General features: G+C 42.5%; 1 protein-coding gene across 3 annotated transcripts in view; it reads left to right on the plus strand.

The window, feature by feature from the left end:
* Positions 1-3,799: 3,799 nt before the first annotated feature.
* LOC140212742 (uncharacterized) overlaps positions 3,800-23,864 on the plus strand; it is an 87,374-nt gene continuing 67,309 nt past the window's right edge. For all 3 annotated transcript variants that reach the window (XM_072283889.1, XM_072283888.1, XM_072283887.1), the window contains exons 1-2: positions 3,800-3,921; positions 11,967-12,065. In XM_072283889.1, coding sequence (XP_072139990.1) covers positions 3,868-3,921; positions 11,967-12,065 — 153 coding nt within the window. In that variant the 5' untranslated portion in view covers positions 3,800-3,867. The remainder of the gene's footprint in view (positions 3,922-11,966; positions 12,066-23,864) is intronic.

Raw genomic sequence — 23,864 nt, forward strand, 5'->3', positions numbered from 1 at the left:
CTGATCCCTTTAGCCACAAGAGCCGTATCTAACTCCCTCTTAAATATAGCCAATGAACTGGCCTCAACTGTTTCCTGTGGCAGAGAATTCCACAGATTCACCACTCTCTGTGTGAAGAAGTTTTTCCTAATCTCGGTCCTAAAAGGCTTCCCCTTTATCCTCAAACTGTGACCCCTCGTTCTGGACTTCCCGACCATCGGGAACAATCTTCCTGCATCTAGCCTGTCCAATCCCTTTAGGATTTTATACGTTTCAATCAGATCCCCCCTCAATCTTCTAAATTCCAACGAGTACAAGCCCAGTTCATCCAGTCTTTCATCATATGAAAGTCCTGCCATCCCAGGAACCAATCTGGTGAACCTTCTTTGTACTCCCTCTATGGCAAGGATGTCTTTCCTCAGATTAGGGGACCAAAACTGCACACAATACTCCAGGTGTGGTCTCACCAAGGCCTTGTACAACTGCAGTAGTACCTCCCTGCTCCTGTACTCAAATCCTCTCGCTATAAATGCCAGCATACCATTCGCCTTTTTCACCGCCTGCTGTGCCTGCATGCCCACTTTCAATGACTGGTGTATAATGACGCCCAGGTCTCGTTGCACCTCCCCTTTTCCTAATCGGCCACCATTCAGATAATAATCTGTTTTCCTATTTTTGCCACCAAAGTGGATAACCTCACATTTATCCACATTAAATTGCATCTGCCATGAATTTGCCCACTCACCCAACCTATCTACAGTGATGAAATGTTTTGAGAGGTTGTTGACGAAACATATCAATTCTTGCTTGAGAAGCGACTTGTACCAAAAGGTTGTGCGCTTAGTCCCCTGCTCTACTTGCTTTACACTTATGACTGTGTGGCTAAACACAGCTCCAATACTATATTTCACTTTGCTGACGACACCAATGTCATAGGCTGAATCAAAGGTGGCGACAAATCAGCAAATAGGAGGTCTGAGTGGTGCCACAACAACAACGTCTTACTGAATATCAGCAAGACCAAGGAAATGATTATTGACTTCAGGAGAAGGAGACTAGAGGTCCGTGAGCCCGTCCTCATCGGGGGCAAGTGTATCGTCACAGGCTGGTATGGAAACACCAATGCCCTTGAATGGCAAATCCCGCAAAAAAATAGTGGAAACAGCCCAGGCCATCACACATAAATCCTTCCCCTCCATCTCTGAGGAGCATTGTCACAGGAAAGCAATATCCATCCATCATCAGGTACCCCCACCATCCAGGTCACACTTTTTTCTTGCTGTTTCCATAAGGAAAGTACCTCAGGACTCGTACCGCTAGGTTCAGGAACAGTTACTACCCCTCACCCATCGGGCTCCTGAACCAGAGGGGATAACTTCACTCGCCCCATCACTGAACTGTTCCCACAACCTATGGACTCACTTTCAAGGACTCTTCATCTCATGCTTGCAATATTTATTGTGTATTTATTTATTATGATGATTTCTTTTTTTTCTTTCTTTTTGCATTTGTTCAGCTTGTTTGGTTTTGCACACTGGTTGTCTGCCCCACTGGTGTGGTCTTTCATTGGTTCTGTTATGGTTATTGGATTTATCGAGTATGCCCACAAAAAATTGAATCTCAGACTTGTATATGGTGACATATACAGTACTGTGCAAAAGTCTTAGGTACATACAGTGTGTGTGTATGTATATATACATATAAAATAATGATGATACATCTGTCTGTCTCAAAGGACAATAGAATCGGCACTGGAGTGACCTCTCTAAGTTTTAAGCCTGGGTGGAAAGAATGGAGATTTCAGGATGCCCAGTTGTCAAAATCTCCCTTTCGGCCTCACCAGTGCTAGCTAGACTTTTGCACAGTACTGTAGTAATTTTATGTATTGTACTATACTGTTGCTGCTGCAAAAAAATCATGACAGGTCGGTGAGTGATGATAAACCTAATTCTGATATGTGGACTGAGAGTGGGAAGGGGTCAGGGAGAGGGGAGGGAACGGGAAGTACCAGAAAGATATTCTGTAATTGTTTGGAATTAAATGACCTTGCCTGGTGTCTCGGGGCCAGGTGTGTTTGCACCCGTCCTGTGGCACTCCACCCTCGCCATTCCTAACATCTTTTGCTCCAACTCGCTCCCCACTCTACGTTGACAAATACAGTATTGTGTAAAAGTCTTAGGCACCCTAGCTATATATATGTGCCTAATAGTTTTGCACAGCACAGTATGTACTTTGATAATAAATTTGCTTTGAAAAAAATAAAATAGAGCATAGTAAAGCACTGGATAGGCTATTCAGCCCACCGCATTGTGCTGATCATGATGCCAATTTATATGAAATGTTCTCATGTGTATCATCCATATCCCTCCATTTCCTGCACATTCATGTGTCTATCTAAAGCCTCTTAAACACCACAAAATTGTCTGCTTCTATTATTTCAAGTAAACTTATTACTGAGTTTCCAGTGTCCCATAGACTGACATCACCCAGTACTTTCAGAGTGAGGAAATTCTCAACACTGAAATGAAGAAATGTCCATATTATTGTGCATCCTCTATTGAGCTGCTTCATCCCATTGTGTATTGGAATTACAGAAGCAAGATGGAACGACAATGTCAAAGGAATGATCCATGTCACGAGCTGCCAGAGGAGGTGTTAGAGACAGATGCAATGTTTTAAAAAAACATCTGGGCAGACACTTAGACAGGAATGGTGCAGACCAGGGGTTCCCAACCTGTGATCCACAGACTCCTCAGTTAATGATAGGGGTCAATGGCATAAAAAATGTTGGGAACCCCTGGTGAAGAGGGCTACAGACGAAATGCAAACAAATCGGATATGCACAGATAACATGGAGTGGTGGGCCAAAGGGGCCTTTTTCTGTGATCTAGGAGCAAGCATAAATAATATCACAAATGCAACTTCGTTTATTAAGGTGTCAACAGCCATTCTAATTAGAATCAGGTTTATTATCACTGACATATTTCATGAAATTTCTTGTTTTGTGACAACAGTGCAGTGCAAGACATAAAAATTGTTTTTAAGTTACAAATAATATAAAGCAAGAGGAATAGTGTAATGTGGTAGTGTGCATGGTTTCATGGGCTATTCAGAGATCTGGTGATGGAAAGGAAGAAGCTGTTGCTAAAATGTTAATTGTGGGACTTCAGGCTCCTGTACCGCCTCCCTGGATGTTGGTAGGACCTGTCTTGGATGGTGTGGGTCCTTAATGTGGACGCTGCTACTGGAGCACTGTCAAAATGTCCAACTAGAAATTAGTTAAGAAAATTTTAGGACCAATGATACATATTTCTAATGCAAGGTTTTTAAGTAACTTCTCAAAGGAGGAGAGACAGACAGGAAGAGATCAAAGAAGTGATGGTTCAATGGGGCTTAAATTAAGGGAAGCTGAGTTTTTCTGGAGTGTGGAGAATGGGAGGACAACAAATAGTACGTTGGATTGTTCAGATCTAATGTAACGAATGCACATATAAAGGCAGAGTTGGGGGATAATACAGAGGACAATCTTGGTGATCCAGTGGTATTGTGTTCCTCTCAGTATGTCATGTTGACTTTGAGGAATAGTCCTTTCTTCCATAATCATATAATCAGTGAACCGATGCTCTTTGTCTTTGCTCTCAGCCTTTGAACATTTTCCAGAGTGATTCAAAAACGGAGTTGTTTGTATTAGTGCTGTCCAAGGGTGATTGCAAGGGCACTGACAGGCAGTTAAAGATTACACAGAGTCTCTAAATCAAGCCAAGTAAGCTCATTAGTGGTCTTATGGAAATCTTACTGAGATTCATCAGACTACGCCATCCACTCCACGAAGCATTCGGCTGGGAAAATCACTTCAGGAGGAAAAAGATTGCACAAAAAGGATAGAAAATGCTGGGGACCCTGATGACAATGTTGTTCCTTATCAGCAGAGCAGTTGGACAGGTGAGCCTGACAGGAAGATTCTAACAGCATAAGCAAATATCATTATATTAATATGATTTGTTTCAAAGAAATTATTGTCCTCTTTTTCCAAATACACTCTTAACTCCTCCCTACAACCCAATTAATTAAATGTATTGTCGTGGTCAGCCTTACTGACTGATAAGGCCTTAGTTTAATTGTGAACCAATGCTGTATGAGGTGATCTCAGCCAAGTTAACATGGGTTACAAGATATATTGGGGTCAATGGATAACCTGTTGTGACTCACACTTTGTATTGTTGTCCTGTGACTTCTGAAAATTGTGAATGCAGACTTCAAATTGTAGGTGGCGTCAGGTGTGAATGTAATGGTGTTTCAATGAATTGCTCAGGACTTAGAAGGATTTTTATATTCAATTCCTATTGTACACATCATCTAGAAATCTCTGAATCTTGCCCATACCAAAGTCAACTGGTCAAGAGCTGACACAAAAGGACGCAGTAATAAATACATCAGACCCATGACTGTGATGAGAGACAGGTAGATGGGTGACTGTCAGGAGAGGGAAGGGGAATAGGCAGAATGAGCAGAGCACCCCTGTGGCCGTTCCCAACAATAATAAGTACATCGTTTTGGATACTGTTGATGAGGACCACCTACCAGGGGCAAGTTGCAGTGGTCACGTATCTGGCACCGAGACGGGACCCTCAGCTCAGAAGGGAAGGAGGGAAAAGAGGAGAGCAGTAGTGATAGGGGATTCGATAGTAAGGGGGACAGATAAGAGGATCTGTGGGAGGGATCGAGAATCTCGGATGGTCTGTTGCCTCCCTGGTGCCAAGGTCTGCGATATCTCGGATCGAGTTCTCAGTATTCTCAAGAGGGAGGGTGAGCAGCCGGATGTCGTGGTCCATGTAGGCACCAATGACGTGGGTAGGAAGAGTGAGGAGGTCTGGAAAGGTGAGTTTAGGGAGTTAGGAGCCAAGTTAAAGGACAGGACCTCCAGGATAGCAATCTCAGGATTGCTACCAGTGCCACGTGCAGGCGGGTTTAGAAATAGTAAGATAGCGCAGATTAACACGTGGCTGAAGACATGGTGCAGGAGGGAGGGCTTCAGATTTATAGATAATTGGGCAGTTTTCCAGGGAAGGTGGGACCTGTTCCGGCAGGACGGTTTACATCTGAATTAGAGGCGGACAAATATCCTTGCAGGTAGGTTTGCTAGAGAGGCTCCAGTGGAATTAAACTAGATACAAGGGGGGAGAGGAACCAGAGTGTAGGAACAGATGTAGGGGAGAAGGAAAAAAAAGAAAATTGTAAAGTTGTTTGCACCATTAGTGATAAACAGAGAGTAAGAGGTGGAAAATTTCTTAAATGCATTTATTTTAATGCTAGGAGCATTATAAGAAAGGTGGATGAGCTTAAAGCATGGATTGATACCTGGAAGTATGATGTGGTAGATATTAGTAAAACATGGTTGCAGGAGGGGTGTGATTGGCAACTAAATATTCCTGGATTTCGTTGCTTCGGGTGTGATAGAATCAGAGAGACAAGAGGGAGAGGTGTTGCATTGCTTGTCAGAGAAAATATTACAGCGGTGCTCTGGCAGGATAGATTAGAGGGTTCGTCTAGGGAGGCTATTTGGGTGGAATTGAGGAATAAGAAAGGTGTAGTAACACTTAGAGGGGTGTATTATAGACCACCAAATGAGGAGCAAATTTATAAGGAGATAGCAGATATTTGTAGTAAGCACAAGGTTGTGATTGTGGGAGATTTTAATTTTCCACACATAGACTGGGAAGCCCATACTGTAAAAGGGCTGGATGGTTTGGAGTTTGTAAAATGTGTGCAGGATAGTTTTTTGCAGCAATACATAGAGGTACCAACTAGAGAAGGGGCAGTGTTGGATCTCCTGTTAAGGAATGAGATAGGTCAGGTGATAGAGGTATGTGTTGGGGAGCACTTCGGATCCAGTGATCACAATGCCATTAGTTTCAATATAATTATGGAGAAGGATAGGTCTGGACCCAGGGTAGAGATTTTTAATTGGAGAAAGACTAACTTTGAGGAGATGCGAAAGAATTTAGAAGGAGTGGATTGGGACAATTTGTTTCATGGGAAGGATGTAATAGAGAAATGGAGATCATTTAAAGGTGAAATTCTGAGGGTACAGAATCTTTATGTTCCTGTTAGGTTGAAAGGAAAGGTGAAAAGTTTGAGAGAGCCATGGTTTTCAAGGGATATTGGAAACTTGGTTTGGAAAAAGAGAGGTATCTACAATAAATATAGGCAGCATGCAGTAAATGAGGTGCTCGAGGAATATAAAGAATGTAAAAAGAATCTTAAGAAAGAAATTAGAAAAGCCAAAAGAAGGTGAAAATAAATCCAAAGGATTTCTGCAGTTATATTAGTAGCAAAAGGATAGTGATAATTTAGTGATAAAGTGGTGGGTAAAAGGATAAAATTGGTCCCTTAGAGAATCAGAGTGGACAGCTATGTGTGGAGCCAAAAGAGATGGGGGAGATTTTGAACAATTTCTTTTCTTCGGTATTCACGAAGGAGAAGGATATTGAATTATGTAAGATAAGGGAAACAGGTAGGGAGGTTATGGAAACTATGATGATTAAAGAAGAGGAAGTACTGGCACTTTTAAGGAACATAAAAGTGGATAAGTCTCCGGGTCCTGACAGGATATTCCCTAGGACCTTGAGGGAAGTTAGTGTGGAAATAGCAGGGGCTCTGACAGAAATATTTCAAATGTCATTAGAAACAATGATGGTGCCGGAGGATTGGCGTATTGCTCATGTTGTTCCATTGAGAGTAGGTGAGAGTAAGCGTTCAGCACGGACTAGAAGGGCCGAGATGGCCTGTTTCTGTGCTGTAATTGTTATATGGTTATATCGTTATATGGAGAGGCAATCGGTCCCACACCTTTAGCTTGGCTCATGCTCACAAGCACCTCTAAGTCATGATCTTGTTGAGGCCACTTTGCATTTTGCATTGTACACCACACCAGAAAGACTATACTTTGGTTGATGGACACAGGAAGAGAAAGACCATACTGCCACATTGACAGTTAGAATCTTGTCTGATACCGTGGCTGTTGACAGATCAGAATAATCAATCTCTATGTATTAATTTACAACAGGTCAGTCTCGCGGTAAAAGTCATAGAGTCATAGAGCACTACAGCACCAAAACAAGCCATTCAGCCCATCTATTCCATGCAATCTGTTATTCTGCCTATTCCCATTGACTGCACCTGAACCATAGCCCTCCACACCCCTCCTATCCATGTACCTATCCACACTTAAGTTTGGAAATCAAAGCCAGATCCACCACTTCCACTGACAGCTTGTTCCACAATTGCAACAACCTTTGAGTGAAGAAGTTCCCCCTTAAGGTCCCCTTAAATATTTCACCTTTTACCCTTAACCTGTGACCTCTAGTTCCAGTCTTCAGTAGTTGCTGAGCCTCTGGCAATGATCTTTGCATCATCAATGAGGACAGGAGAGGTTCTGGAGGATTGGAGGGTTGCAGATGTTGTTCCCTTATTCAAGAGAGGGAGTAGGGATAGCCCAGGAAATTATAGGCCAGTGAGTCTTACTTCAGTGGTTGGTACGTTGATGGAGAAGATCCTGAGAGGCAGGATTTATGAACATTTGGAGAGGCATAATATGATTAGGAATAGTCAGCATGGCTTTGTCAAAGGCCATTTTTTGAGGATGTGACTAAACACATCGATGAAGGTAGAGCCGTAGATGTAGTGTATATGGATTTCAGCAAGGCATTTGATAAGGTAACCCATGCCAGGCTTACTGAGAAAGTAAGGAGGCATGGGATCCAAGGGGACATTGCTTTGTGGATCCAGTACTGGCTTGCTCACAGAAAGGCAAAGAGTGGTTGTAGATGGGTCATATTCTGCATGGAGGCCGGTGACTAGTGGTGTGCCTCAGGGATCTGTTCTGGAACCCCTTCTCTTCATGATTTTTATAAGTGACCTGGATGAGGAAGTAGAGGGATGGGTTAGTAAATTTGCTGATGACACAAAGGTTGGGGGTGTTGTGGATAGTGTGGAGAGCTGTCAAAGGTTACAGCGGGACATTGATAGGATGCAAAACTGGGCTGAGAAGTGGCAGATGGAGTTCAACCCAGATAAGTGTGAGGTGGTTCATTTTAGTAGGTCAAATATGATGGCAGGATACAGCATTAATGGCACTAATACAGCATTCTTGGCAGTCTGGAGGATCAGAGAGATCTTGGGGTCCGAGTCCATAGGACGCTCAAAGCAGCTGCGCAGGTTGACTCTGTGGTTAAGAAGGCATACAGTGTATTGGCCTTCATCAATCATGGGATTGAGTTTAAGAGCCGTGAGGTAATGTTGCTGCTATATAGGACCCTGGTCAGACCCCACTTGGAGTACTGTGCTCAATTCTGGTCACCTCACTACAGGAAGGACATGGAAATCATAGAAAGGGTGCAGAGGAGATTTACAAGGATGTTGGCTGGATTGGGGAGCATGCCTTATGAGAATAGGTTGAGTGAACTCAGCCTTTTCTCCTTGGAGCAACGGAGAATGAGAGGTGACCTGATAGAGGTGTACAGTACAAGATAATGAGAGGCATTGATTGTGTGGATAGTCAGAGGCTTTTTCCCAGGGCTGGAATGGCTAGCATGAGAGTTTTAAGGTGCTTGGAAGTAGGTACAGAGGAGATGTCAGGGGTAAGTTTTTTTACACAGAGAGTGGTGAGTGATGGAATGGGCTGTCGGCAATGGTGGTGGAGGTGGATATAATAGGGTCTGTTAAGAGACTCCTGATTAGGTACATGGAGCTTAGGAAATAGAGGGCTATGGGTAACCCTAGGTATTTCTAAGGTAAGGAAATGTTTAGCACAGCTTTGTGGGCTGAAGGGCCTGTATTGTGCTGCATGTTTTCTATGTTTCTATGAAAAAAACTTGCTTGTATTTACTCTATCTAGAACCACTACCACTATCAAATCTCACCTAATTCTCCTATGCTCCAGGGAATAAATTTGTAACTTAATCAGCTTTTCCCTGTAACTCAAGTCCTTAAGTCCTGACAATTTAATTGTAATTTTTCTCTGTATTCTTTCAATCTTAATGATATCTTTCCGTCGGTTGTTTATCTACCGTGTGTCCACATAGGTTCAAGTCAGCTATTCCTAACCACAAGGGTATACTTATCACTTCCCATGTTTCCAATTACTCATACACTGTGTCACAAAACACTCTTTGATATATTGACAATTGACCTATTATCTTTGAGTATTCTTCAGACAATTTAGACTTGAGATTCAAAAGAATTTGCAGGTATGCTTCAACCTCCTATTTCCCAAGGTTTAAACATAAGATATGGAAATTTTCCTTTAAGTGTGTTTTGAAGTTTAGGCCAGTAGAGGTATAGGGTACCTCACATAAAATTGTGGGGCTCATTAGATCATTATGGAATCTAAAAGAAAACTTTGTCTCAGTAATAATAATTGTGGCACCACCAAAAATCAGGGCAGATAATTAAACACTTAGTAAAATAGTTTCAGTAACAGCTTAAAGTGTTTTCAATTATCACCAGGATGAGGTAACAGATTTATCAGAGCTGGTGAATACGTTAGCCCAGCATGAATGAGCACATTCAAAAATAGAGCCACAGTTATTTTATACCAGCTTATCTCACCTCTTTTTTTTTATTAACAATCAACTTTATTCACTATATATCAATTTACATATGTTAGGAATTTGCTGTGGTGATGATTTCATGTGCAATGATTTACCTTTCTGGACTGTGTAGGGGATTGCACCCACTTGTTTAAGCAGGACGATGTCCCAGATCTGCTTTGATTAGCACTGCATACCCGAATCACTGGAATTGTTAGGCAGAACTTATTTTACCTTTCCATCTGATTGAAAGCACTTCTAAAAGTATGATATTCCTACAGTGCTGCTCTGAAACTTCCACACAGCCAATCTACTGAAGATTTAGAATGAGGCTTCTTCTTCCAGCCTTCAGTGTGCTGGCATCTCAGCTGAACAACAGAGATGGGATAAGTGCAAGCATAGTGGTTAGCATGATGCTACTCCAGCTCAGGGTGCCAGAGTTTTATTCCAAGGTCATCTGTAAGGAGTCTATACGTTCTCCCTGTGGAGTGCATGGGTTTCCTCTGGGTGTGCTGGTTTTCTCCCACAGTCCAAAGACCTACCAATTGATAGGTTAATTGGTCATTGCAAATTGTCCCGTAATTAGGCTAGGATTTGTTGGGGGCTGCTGGCGGTGCGGCTCAAAGGGCTGGAAGGGCCTACTCCACACTGTATCACTAAATAAAATAAGGGGGCAAACAAAATGTCTAGCCCTGTCTGAACATGAATACATCATTAACAGGCAAATTTGCTCTTTTGATTGCTGTAGATTTTTAACATATTTAAGACAGTATGTCAGACATCCCACCCTGCAAAAGCTCATTTCTGGGAGGTAGCACCATCAATTTGCGGGAGACTTCCGGGAGAGGTGGGATGTCTGCAATAGAGTGGCTCCTTAGCAGCTAGCCAGCTAACTTAAATAACGTTAGCTATGCTAATGAACGAATGACACCTGTTAAACTCACCGCAACATGTCTTTTACAGTCTTAACCCACCATGGGCAATAGAAAAGTCACTGTTGCAAACAGTGCAGCGAGCAACACTGTCATTATTTTTGACCTCTATTAGGCAGGGGTACACTTTAGTGTAGTCTGGGGTGAAGAGCATTTTATATTTTCTTTTTTTGGAACACTCTGCCATGGTGTGCGCGTGCACTCTCTCTCTCTCTCTCTCTCTCTCTCGTGGTCGCTCTCACACACTCTCTCTCTCTCGTGGTCGTTCGCACACTCGCTCTCTCTCGTGGTCTCTCTCTCTCTCTCTCTCTCTCTCTTTCTCTCTCGCTTGCTCGCTCTCTCTCTCTCTCTTGCTCGCTCGCTCTCAAAAAATTTGATTTGCGGGCATCAGGGAGCCACTATTAATATGCGGGAGACTCCCGGAACTTCCGGGAGAGGTGGGATGTCTGGTATGTAGAAACATGGAAAAGCTTACAGCACAATACAGGCCCTTCGGCCCACAATGCTGTGCCGAACACATCCTTACTTTAGAAATTACCTAGGGTTACCCATAGCCCTCTATTTTCTAAGCTCCATGTACCTATCCAGGAGTCTCTTATCGTATCCGCCTCCACCACTGTCACCAGCAGCCCATTCCACGCACTCACCACACTCTGCTTAAAAAAGCTTACCCCTGACATCTCCTCTGTACCTACTTCCAAGCACCTTAAAACTGTGTCCTCTCATGTTAGCCATTTCAGCCCTGGGGAAAAGCCTCTGACTATCCACACGACCAATGCTTTAAAAGATGTATTAAGGGGAAGGATATAAGCAATATCAGGAGAACGTAAGCAGTCAATGAATGTACAGAAGGATCTTGGGGTCCAAGTTTGTAGCTCCCTGAAAATGGTCGCACAAGCACACAGAGTGGGAAAGATGACATACCATGTACTTCATTGGTTTGGTCATTGAGTATGAGAGCAAGGAAGTTATGTCGCAGCTAAGTGAGACAGTGGCAGGAATTGAACCCTAATCTTACAGCTAGCACTATAAGGCATTACAATAATCACTATACTACTCTGCTGCCAAGGATAGAGATGTCAAATTATAGAGGACATGCGTTTAAGGAAAGAGGGGAAAAGTTTAAAGGAGATGTGCAGGACAGGCTTTTTTAAAACACCAGGTAGTATGGAGCAGGCTGCTAGGGATAGTGGTGGAAGCAGATATGATAATGGCACGTTAGACACATGAATATTTGGGGAATGGAGAACTATATATCATGCACAAGCAGAAGAAGTTTAGTTAAATTAGGTATCATGTTCTGTACAGATATTGTGGGACGAAGGACGAAGGGCCTCTTCTGGTGCTGTGCTATGTTCTAAGACTTTTCATGACCAAACGCCAGTAGGTGATTCTCATCTCTTCCTTGTTATTTTCTATTTCAATCTTCAACACTTTCCAATTACAACCTGGTGTCAATTCAAAGTTTGAGATCGGCATGCGCCAGCAGCAGGAGCCCCTACACTACCAGGTGTTTCAGCTGCATAACGTCAGTCGCAATCGCAAGTCCAGTCGAGCTGACAAGGTAAAAGCCACTTGTTATTAGATGATGTATTGATTTCTGTCAGCATTTTTATATTTTAATTATAATGACCATGAGATGAGATGGCTAATGTGCTTTGATTTCGGAGTCCAAGTTCTGCTTGTATAAGTGCTCCATCATCTCTGATTTGGAGCTGAGAGTTATGGCTGCATCTGATTCAGAAGACTCTGGACATAGAGCTGCCTGCAGAGACTAAATGCAATGATCTAGAGTGACCTAGACACAGTGGGTGCCTGGAATCTACTGCCTGGGGTGATGGAAGAGGCAGAAAGATTAGGGACTTTTAAGAGATGTTTAGATAGGCACATGAAAGCGAGGAAAATGGAAGGATATGGATATTGTGTAGGCAGAAGGGATTAGTTTAGTTGGCCATTTGATTACTAATTTAATTAGTTCAGCACAACATTGTGGGCTGAAGGGCCTTTTCCTGAGCTGTACTGTGCTATCTTCTAAGATAGACTGGTGCAGTTCTGAGGGAGGGCTGTGATGCCCCCCAGCAGAGGTACTGTTTGCTTACTGAAAGAAACTGTGACACTCCTTTGAAGGAGAATTACCATTTGGGCACTTATACCAGCTGGTTGTGTTTGCCATCCTACCATAATCAGGATTAGAATTAGAGTTAAATTTGTTCATGGAGTCAGGGTTTTGGACTATATTATTTTATGTGAGTATTCTGTGTTTTTTGCCCGCTCTTTCAGGTCTGCGGGGGAGGAGGATTTGGGGTTCATGTGCCTGTTTGTTTTTTTGTGTGGGAAGGAAGGATTTAGGGTTTGGTGATCGTTCTGCCATTCTTTTTCTTTCTTGATTTCGTGGAGACGAATTTCAGAGTTGTATACTTTGACGATAAATGAACCTTTGAACCTTTACTGTGATCTTATACTGTATGTGTTATATGTGCCTTGTACTGTGTATGACTGTTGGTATATGTTTTGTACCTTGGCTCCAGAGGAACACTTCATTCAGCTGTATTCATGTAAGGTTGAATGAAAATTAAACTTGAACTTGAAAGTGGAGCACCTGGAGAAAGTCCACATGGTCACATGGAGAACACACAAACTCCACATAGACAGCACCTGAGGTGAGGATTGAACCTGGGTCCATGCTGTAAAATAGTGCATCTATGCTACTGTGCCACAGTCTTCAGAAGAGAAAATCTGAATGCTTGTCTGTGCTGTCATGCTCCAACAGACTCACCATTGCAATACAGAGAACGTGCTGAGATGTTTCACCAGTTCCCTGCTATATTACTGTTAGAGTCATAGCAGACTACCGCACATCTATGTCTAACGAATCTCATAAAATTTTTTGAGGATGTAACTAGTAGAGTGGATAGGGGAGAACCAGTGGATGTAGTATATTTGGATTTTCAAAAGGCTTTTGGCAAGGTCCCACACAGGAGATTAGTGTGCAAACTTAAAGCACATGGTATTGGGGGTAAGGTATTGATGTGGGTAGAGAATTGGTTGGCAGACAGGAAGCAAAGAGTGGGAATAAACGGGACCTTTTCAGAATGGCAGGCGGTGACTAGTGGGGTACCGCAAGGCTCAGTGCTGAGACCCCAGTTGTTTACAATATATATTAATGACTTGGATGAGGGAATTAAATGCAGCATCTCCAAGTTTGCGGATGACACGAAGCTGGGTGGCAGTGTTAGCTGTGAGGAGGATGCTAAGAGGATGCAGGGTGACTTGGATAGGTTAGGTGAGTCTGCAAATTCATGGCAGATGCAATTTAATGTGGATAAATGTGAAGTTATCCACTTTGGTGGCAAAAACAGGAAAACAGATTATTATCTGAATGGTGGCCGATTAGGAAAAGGGGAGGTGCAACGAGACCTGGGTGTCATTATACACCAGTCATTGAAAGTGGGCATGCAGGTACAGCAGGCGGTGAAAAAGGCGAATGGGATGCTGGCACTTATAGCAAGAGGATTCGAGTACAGGAGCAGGGAGGTACTACTGCAGTTGTACAAGGCCTTGGTGAGACCACACCTGGAGTATTGTGTGCAGTTTTGGTCCCCTAATCTGAGGAAAGACATCCTTGCCATAGAGGGAGTACAAAGAAGGTTCACCAGATTGATTCCTGGGATGGCAGGACTTTCATATGAAGAAAGACTGGATGAACTGGGCTTGTACTCGTTGGAATTTAGAAGATTGAGGGGGGATCTGATTGAAACGTATAAAATCCTAAAGGGATTGCACAGGCTAGATGCAGGAAGATTGTTCCCAATGTTGGGGAAGTCCAGAACAAGGGGTCACAGTTTGAGGATAAAGGGGAAGCCTTTTAGGACTGAGATTAGGAAAAACTTCTTCACACAGAGAGTGGTGAATCTGTGGAATTCTCTGCCACAGGAAACAGTTGAGGCCAGTTCATTGGCTATATTTAAGAGGGAGTTAGATATGGCCCTTGTGGCTACAGGGATCAGGGGGTATGGAGGGAAGGCTGGGGCGGGGTTCTGAGTTGGATGATCAGCCATGATCATAATAAATGGCGGTGCAGGCTCGAAGGGCTGAATGGCCTACTCCTGCACCTGTGTTTCTATGTTTCTATCTAGTCCATGCCAAACTATTACTCTGCCAGTCCCATCAGTCTGCACCCAAACCATAGCCCTCCATACCCCTCCCATCCACGTACCTGTCCAAACTTCTCTTAAACGTTGCAATCACACCAACCCTGAGTGAAGAAGTTCATCTTCAGGTTTCCTGTAAGTTTCACCCTTAAACTATGACCTGAGGGGACAAAGGTTGCATATTGATATCTTTTGGTAGTAGGTGTTCAGGACTGTACAGAACACTCCATATTCGGTCTCACCAATGTTTTATACAACTTCAGGGTGGAGTTGTAGTTGCCCTGACTTTATGGCTGTGATAATTTATTTTCTATTCGTATCTTCACAGCCAGAATTCGCATATGTCATGATCTAGAGTCTTAAAAACATCCGTGGATGACACAAGGGATTGCAGGTTCTAGAATCTGGAGCAAATAAATGTTGCTGGTAAGGTAGAAAAACAACGGGTCAGGCAGCATCTGTGGAGGGAAATAGGTAGTCAAGACCCTTTATCTGGATTTGATGTTCTGTTCCTGTATCACACATTAGCTCATAGTCAAAGTTCTAGTTCCTGTTTATTGTCATCCATTGCCCACATGAACCAAACAAAGCAATATTCCTCTGGGATGCTACAATTTAATGTCATGTGCACAAGTACAGGTGAAACAAGAAACTTTGTTGCAGCAGCATAAGAAACGTAAGTAACATTCACAAGATAAGTCTACATTAAACATAAATTACGCACAATTTTTACAAGACAAAGCAATTAGAACAATAAAGCAAAGTCAATTTTAATGCAAAGTAGTCACAGTCGATAAACTGTACGTCCTGTCCGATGGAAGTTACAAAAAATGGCGGGCCTGACTGGTGGGAATACTCGATGCTGCTGTAATGTGCAATTAAATATATTATTGATATACACTCTGTGGACACTCCATCGGGCACACCTGTGAAGGGGCTTATTAATGCAAATATCAGCCAATCAAGTGTCAGCAACTCAATACATAAAAGCATGTATTTGTGGTCAAGAGATTTACTTGTTGTTCAGACCAAACATCAGAATGGGGAAGAAATGTGACTTAAGTGATTTTGACCGTGGAATGATTGTTGGTGCCAAACAGAGTGGTTTGAGTATCTCAGAAATTGAGATTCCCTGGGATTTTCACACACAACAGTCTCTAGAGTTTACAGAGAATGGTGTGAAAAACAAAAAACATCCAGTGAGCGGCAGTTCTGTGGGTGAAAACACCTTGTTAATGGGAGAGGTCAGAGGAGAATGGCCAGACTGGTTCAAGCTGACAGGAAGGTAACAGTAACTCAAATAACCACACGTTACAACAATGCTGTGTAGAAGAGCATCTCTGAATGCACAACGTGTTGAACCTTGAAGTGGATGGGTTACAGCAGCAGGAGACCAGCTTGGGTTCCACTCCTGTACTTAATAAAGTGGCCATAATAAGTGACCATTGATATATAAGACACACAGTGAGTGGTGGGTGCGTGGAATGTCCTGCCAGTGTTGGTAGTAGAGACAGATACGTTAGGATCATCTAAGAGGCTTTGAGAGAGGCATATGGATGAAAGAAAAATGGAGGGCTAAGGGGAGGGAAGGTTTAGAATAATCTTAGAGTAAGTTAAATGGATAGCACAACATTGTGGGCTGAAGGGCCAGTTCTGTGCTGTACTATTTGATGTTCCATGCTCTAAAAGATGCATGATATAAGATAAGTGGCTTGCAGATTCATTGTTTATTTCAAACATAGTAGAAAGGAGCATGTTGTATTACCACACAATTCATTGCAGTCAATAATTCATCTCTCCAGTGTATTCATTCACAGGTTGTGGACACTTACAGGGCAATGTAACTGTGAACATGAAGTTATGTTTGGGGAGACCAAATAGGTACAGCAGATTGCCTTCCCTGAAGCAAATCAGATTTTTATAACAATCTAATAACTTCATGGTCACCATTATTGATGCTAGCTTTTTATTAACAGATTTCCTTAATTCATTGAATTAAAAACTCTGCGTATGTTTCTGGGTGGGATTTGAACTCGAGTGTTTGAAACTTTAATCCAAAAAACATAATCACTGTGTACCATTTCCATCTGAGCAAAATGCTCTGTTTTATTTAAGGCACGTCTCTGGAAAAACATTAAAATTGAGAATTCTTGTGCAAGTAAATGGAAGGAAATGGAGCGTCCAGCTAATGCGCTGGATTTAATTAAAAATTACTTTCGTTAAAACAAACCTTCTCATTGCATAAGCCACCCACAAACTGCACACGTACCAAGATTTGAAAGATGTGAGTAGAGAGATTAAGGCGTTTTGGACAAATAAAACACAGAGAACATGGAAACCATCTCGCTGATATTCCATAACAAAAATACAGAGTAATAAAAAAAGATGCCTCTCCCAGGCCAATAAACAATTGAGCAAGCCCCAGTGTGGAGTGTGAGCTTGTTGCTTGACTGATACTGTTTCCAGGCAGCGTTGACATATTTATAATTCCTTAATCCCTGCTGTGCCTTCCACCATCTGTGCATCTCCAGCAGAAGGAATGTGACCTTCCAGTGCCAAGGGAAAACGGCGGAGTCGGGGGAAAAGGGAGTCAAGAATTCGCTGTCTCATAATATAGGTTGCCACGTCAAAACTTGACAGCTGATGGATGTTCAGACCATCGGTTCCAAGAGAGAGTGATCTCGTCCCCCAGAAGTACGAATCAACAACATAATTTGTGCTTCAAAAATCAAACTCCTTCTTGCTATCTTAATTATTTAAATTTTATGTAAATTAATAATGTTTTCCCACAAGAAGCTTTTCCAAGAGAACGAAAGCATTCTGATAGGTAAGTAGTAGTTGGTATCAATAGGGTTAACTCGAGATGAGTAAGTTGTCTTTGGTGGGTCCTCAGATGGTTGTAGAAGCCGATCCAGGATCCACATTTTCCAGTGTAGCGTGGACACAAGTAAGTAGCAGCTGTGGTTAGTCGTTGTGTATTGGTATCAGTAACAACACGCACAAAACGTTGGAGGAACTCAGCAGGTCAGACAGCACCTATGAAAATGAATGCACAGTTGACATTCCTTCAGGACTGAAAAGGAAGGGAGAAGATGCCTGAATAAAAAAGTGGGGGAGGGAAAGGAGGATAGCTAGAAGATGATAGGTGAAGCCAGGTGGGTGGGAAAGATGAAGGGCTGGAGAGGAAGGAATCTGATAAGAGAGGAGAGTGGACCATAGGAGAAAAGAATGAAGGAGGGGACCCAGGAGGAAGTGATAGGCAGGTGAGAGGAGGTAAAAGGTCAGAATGGGGAGTAGAAGAAGAGGGGAGGGGGAGGGGGAAATGTTTATTGGAAGGAGAAGTCGATATTCATGCCATCAGGTTGGAGGCTACCCAGATAGAATATCAGGTGTTGCTCCTCCACCCTGAGGGTGGCCTCACCTTGACATAAGAGGAGGTCATGGATCAACATGTTGGAACGGGAATGGGAGTTAAAAAGTTTGGCCACCGGGAAGTTCCGCTTTTGGCAGATGGAGTGGAGGTGCTCGACAAAGCGGTCCGCCAATTTATGATGGGTCTCACCGACGTACAGGAGGCCACATCAGGAGCACCGGACACAATAGGTGACCCCCACAGACTCGCAGGTGAAGTGTAGCCTCACCTGGAAGGACTGGTAATTCGTATTAGTACTGATTGGTATCAGTAACCCAGTAAGTCAAGATAATCTTTTGTTTGAAAGTGCAATTTCTTTTCTTCAGACATATTTATTCAAGGGAATTAACATAATTCCAAATTCAAAGTAAATTTATTACCATAGTACATATATGTCACCCGGAGCTTAATTTTCTTATGGGCCTTCACAGTAAATACAAAGAAACACAATAGAATCAATGAAAAACTACACACAAGCAAAGGCAGACAAATAAAAGACATCATATTCTGCAAAAATAAAAAGAAAAACAAAATGATAATAATAGATTGATAAGTAATAAATAATATTGTGGACATTGGCAAGGCCAGAATTTACAGTATTATCCAACACTGATTACCTTTGAGCTTTGTCTTTGTGAACTGCTACAGTTTGTGTGGTGAACATGCCCCCACCTAGCAGCTTGACATCAGCCAAACCTAACAGAAGAACAGTTTTATAGTAGTCATAGTCATAGTCATACTTTATTGATCTCGGGGGAAATTGGTTTTCGTTACAGTTGCACCATAAATAATTAAATAGTAATGCAACCATAAATAGTTAAATAGTAATATGTAAATTATGCCAGTAAATTATGAAATAAGTCCAGTACCAGCCTATTGGCTCAGGGTGTCTGACCCTCCAAGGGAGGAGTTGTAAAGTTTGATGGCCACAGGCAGGAATGACTTCCTATGACGCTCTGTGTTGCATCTTGGTGGAATGAGTTTTGTAACCATGGAATTGTTTAGGGACAGAAGGAGGCCATTCAGCCAGTTCTGTATGGATTGCCTTGAGGAATGATCTGTCTGAATGCCTTTTCACTGTATCTTGGTGCACATGACCATAATAAACTAATTTGCTAATGACCATTCTCTTTCACATTTTTCTCTTCAAAATGTCTGTCCAGTTCCCTTTTGAAAGCAGTAATTAATAGGGGAGAATATTGTTGGTATTCTGATATACAACTGCGTGGCCTTGGTTGTAGCAAGGATTAGGCCTCATGTGGGCTTGCCTGCTGCTGCAGCCCAGATGAGAGGACTCTGGAGGTGGTGTAGCATGGAGTCTGTGCTCAGCTCCCATCAGTGCTGCCCTCCAGTGTTTGACTGGCGGAATGACAGGCTGGATTGTCAGGAGCTGTACCATCAATTTGCAAGTCATTTATAGTCCAAGACACTCAGATTATACATGTGTTTTTTTGCGTAACGATATGTGTGCTTTTTTTCTCTCTTGCTATTTTGAATGTATGTTTTGCACCTTGGCCCCAGAGGAATACTGTGTCATTCGACTGTATCCATGTATGGTCTGAATGATAATTAAACTTGATTTGATTTGATTTGGTGACAAGGAGACCACCCGCTTCATATTTGGAGTGCCTTGGAGTCAGTGGTCAGAAACCTTTGTCTTATCCACAGAGCAACAAGACGTCATTCATTCTCCTTTTTGATTGCATTAGTAATAGTAAGATCACTCGAGTATGATATTCTCAAATGGGGTTGATCCATTGGGGGTCCTTAGGTGGCTGAAGATGCTGATCCGGGATCGACATAACCGCGACTTTAGAGTTGATTCCCTTTGTTTAACATGGGGAGGCTGATGCATGGGCAGCTACTGCATGGGTGTTGACAGATCAGGGTCAGAATCCAGACAGCATCACTCTCAGGATCTCAGGAACTCACAAGCCTCTCCACCATGACAAGGTGACAATCCTTGGTGCAGCTGAATTAGCTGAATCAGAACAGATGGGTTCTTCCTCTGTTTGCAGATAATGACTAAAGGTCATTCTGCTTTTGAGGTTTGAGCTAAGAGTCTCCTCAGGTCTGGGAACCAGGCCCGAGGAGGACATTCCTGTGTAAAATCTTCATCTATCACTCTCTTCAAAGATCAGTAAGCTTGATGTAATGTCTGAGGTATCTTTTGGTGCCTCTCAGGTAAACCAGATCTAAGATTATTCAGAAACAATTTTTGATTGGTATTTAAGAATAAGTATAAATTTGTAATGATATAGTCTGTATTGTACTATTTATATTCCCAACCAAATGGCTTGGACTCCTTTCACCCTTTCCAATCAAGACTTATGAAACCCGCCTGGTGGAGTCCTGATGAAGGGTCTTGGCCCAAAATATCGACTGTTTATTCCTCTCCATAGATGCTGCCTGACCTGCTGAGTTCCTCCAGCATTTTGTGTGTGTTGCTCAAGATTTCCAACATCTGCAAAATCTCGTGTTTAAGAAATTTTCTGTTCTGATTTATTCTTACTTAAGTAAGAACTTTCTCTGAAATCCATTATTTCTCAGTCCAAAGTATTCTTCTAATGTAATCTGAACCAACATCTCCTCCGGGTGCCTAGGATGTGGAAACTTAATACAGGTGCTCGCCACCTTACAAACCCCTGTCTTGGGTACAACCTGTGCATACAAATGACTGTTTGGGAGATTGGGATGAATTCACTAACTGCCAAGGGACTGCAAGAATCTTTTACCACCTGGGATCACAGCCACATTTCTGACTGGTGAACTGTTCAAGTTGCAATCGGTTCACAGTAACGGAACCCTGCCGTCACCTATCTGTCAGATTATAAAATGTATTCCCACCACTGCGGTAAAGATTAAATCAAGGTTTGTGCTGGCTTTTTGTGTACCACTGTTCACTGGTGGCTTCATCTTCAGATGCCACAGCCCTAATCTCTGGAATTCCCTCCCCAAACCTCTTTGATTCTATGCCTTTCTTTAAGGAGCCTTAACCTTTCCTTAGTAATACATACCAAATGCTTATTGAGAGAAATTAACAATCCCAAAGCTTCAACTCTTTATTCTCCTCCATAGATGCTGCCTGACCTGCTGAGTTCCTCCAGCTTTTTGAGTGTATTGCTCAAGATTGCCAGCATATACAGAATCCCTTGTTTCTCTTAACCTTTCCTCTTTAGGGAAATTTGATCTGCTTTTCTACTATTATGTATGATTTGATGCCACACCTGTGAAACAGTCTGGGATGTTTTTAGAGTGTTAATAGATCCCGTATAAACAAGTTATCATTGAATATTCTTGGCATCTTATGAGGAAATACTGTTTTAATCTTCCAAATGTTTGATTTAATTTTCACAAATACCTCTGGCTGTCTCATGTGGCAAGTATTATCCCTTTTTTGTCCTCATTTGCCAATTGCTTAATAGAACTAAATCTTTCAATAAATCTTTTGCCATATCCCCTACTTCTTACTGCCCTTCTTAATTTAGTGTTGCCAGTAACATTAACAAAATGTAGAATTCATAGATGATCAGAACAAGGGCATCATGTAGAACAATGACTTGGAATTGTGGGAGTCCTCGTTGCCAAGGATGTCATTGCGCTGGAGAGAGTGCTGAGGAGATTCACCAGGATGTTGCCTGAATTAGAACATTTTAATTATGAGGAGAGATTAGATAGGCAATGTTTGTTTCTCCTGTGGTAAAGGAAGCTGAGAGGTGAGCGGACAGAAATATGCAAAGTGATGAGGGTAAAAGATAGAGTAGGTAGTAAGAATCTTTTTGTTTCCTTGTTGTGGGTGTCTGAAACAAGAATAGAGTCATAGAGAAGTACAGCACAGAAACAGACCCTTTGGCCCATCTAGTCCATGCTGAAACCATTTAAACTGCCTACTCCCAACAACCTGCACCAGGGCAATAGCCCTCCATACCCCTACTATCCATGTACTTATCCAAACTTCTCTTCAACATTGAAATTGAACTTGAATAGACCACATGTGCTGGGAGCTCAGTCCACACTCTCACAACTCTCTGAGTGAAGATGTTTCCCCTCATGTTCTCCTTAAACTTCTCACCTTTCACCCTTAACACGTGACCTCTGGTTGTAGTCCCACCCAACCTCAGTTGAAAAAGCCTGCTTGCATTAACCCTATCTATACCCCTCATAATTCTGTACACCTCTATCAAAACTCCTCTCAATCTTCTATGTTCTAAACAATACAGTCCTAACCTATTCATTCTTTCGTTATAACTCGGGTCCTCCAGACCCAGCAACAGCCATGGAAATTTTCTCTGTACTCTTTCAACCTTGTTTACATCTTTCCTGTAGTTAGGTGACCAGAACTGCACACAATACTCCAATTAGGCCTCACCAACGTCTCATACAACTTCAACATAACATCCCATCTCCTGTACTGAATACATTGATTTATGCAGGCCAATGTACCAAAAGCTTCCTTTACAATCCTATCTACCTGTGATGCCACTTTCAATGAATTATGGACCTGTATTCCCAGATCCCTTTGTTCTACCACACTCCTCAGTGCCCTACCGTTCACTGTGTATCACCTACCCTGGTTGGTCCTACCAAAATGGAAAGCCTCACACTTCCCTGCATTAAATTCTATCTGCCATTTTTCAGCCCAATTTTCCAGCTGATCCAGATCCCTCTGCAAGTCATGAAAGCCTTCCTCACTGTCCACTACATCTCTAATCTTCGTGTCATCTGCAAATTTACTGATCCAGTTAAGCACATTATTATCCAGATCATTGATATAGATGACAAACTACAACGGACCCAGCACTGATCCCTGTGACACTCCACTCGTCACAGGCCTCCAGTCAGAGGCAAACCCTCTACCACCATGCCCTGGCTTCTCCCGCAAAGCCAAATCCTAATCCAATTTATTTCATCATCCTGAATGCTGAGCGACTGAACCTTCTTGACCAGCCTCCCATGCAGTACTTTGTCAAATGCCTTGTAGACAACATCCACTGCCTTGCCTTCATCCACTCTCCTGGCAACTTCCTTGAAAAACTATATGAGATTGGTTAGATATGACCCACCATGCACAAAGCCATGTTGACTATCCTTAATCAGTCCATGTCTATCCAAATACTTATATATCCAGTCCCTTAGAATACCTTCTAATAAATTTCCCACAACTGATGTCAGACTCACCTGCCTATAATTTCCTGTTTTATGTTTAGAGCCTTTTTTAAACAGTGGAACAACATTGGCTGTCCTCCAATCCTCTGGTACCTCTCCTGTTGCTAAGAACGATTGAAATATCTCTGCTAGAGGCCCAGTAATTTCTGCACTTGCCTCCCGTAAGCTTTGAGGAAACACCTTGTCAGGCCCTGGGGATTTATTCACTCTGATTTGCCTCAGTGTAGCAAACACCTCCTCCTCTATCTGTATGGGGTCCATGAAATTGGTGCCACTTTGCCTCACTTGTGTAGACTCTGTGTCCATCTCCCAGGTAAATACAGATGCAAAGAATGCATTTAAGATCTTCCCCATCTCTTCTGGCTCCGTGCATGGATTACCATTCTGATCTTCCAGAGGACCATTTTGTCCCTTGTTATCCTTTTGCTCTACCTGTAGAATCTCTTAGGATTCTCCTTCACCTTGTCTGCTAAGGCAACTTCGTGCTTTCTTTTAGCCCTCCTGGTTTCTTTGTTAAGTGTTATTTTACATTTCTTATACTCCATAAACACCTAATTTGTTCCTACCTGCCTATACCTGCTATGTATCTCCTTTCTCTTAACCAGGGTCTCAATATCTCTTGAAAACCAAGGTT

The sequence above is a fragment of the Mobula birostris genome, chromosome 20, assembly GCF_030028105.1.
Source record: "Mobula birostris isolate sMobBir1 chromosome 20, sMobBir1.hap1, whole genome shotgun sequence".
In the NCBI taxonomy this organism is placed as follows: Eukaryota; Metazoa; Chordata; class Chondrichthyes; order Myliobatiformes; family Myliobatidae; genus Mobula; species Mobula birostris.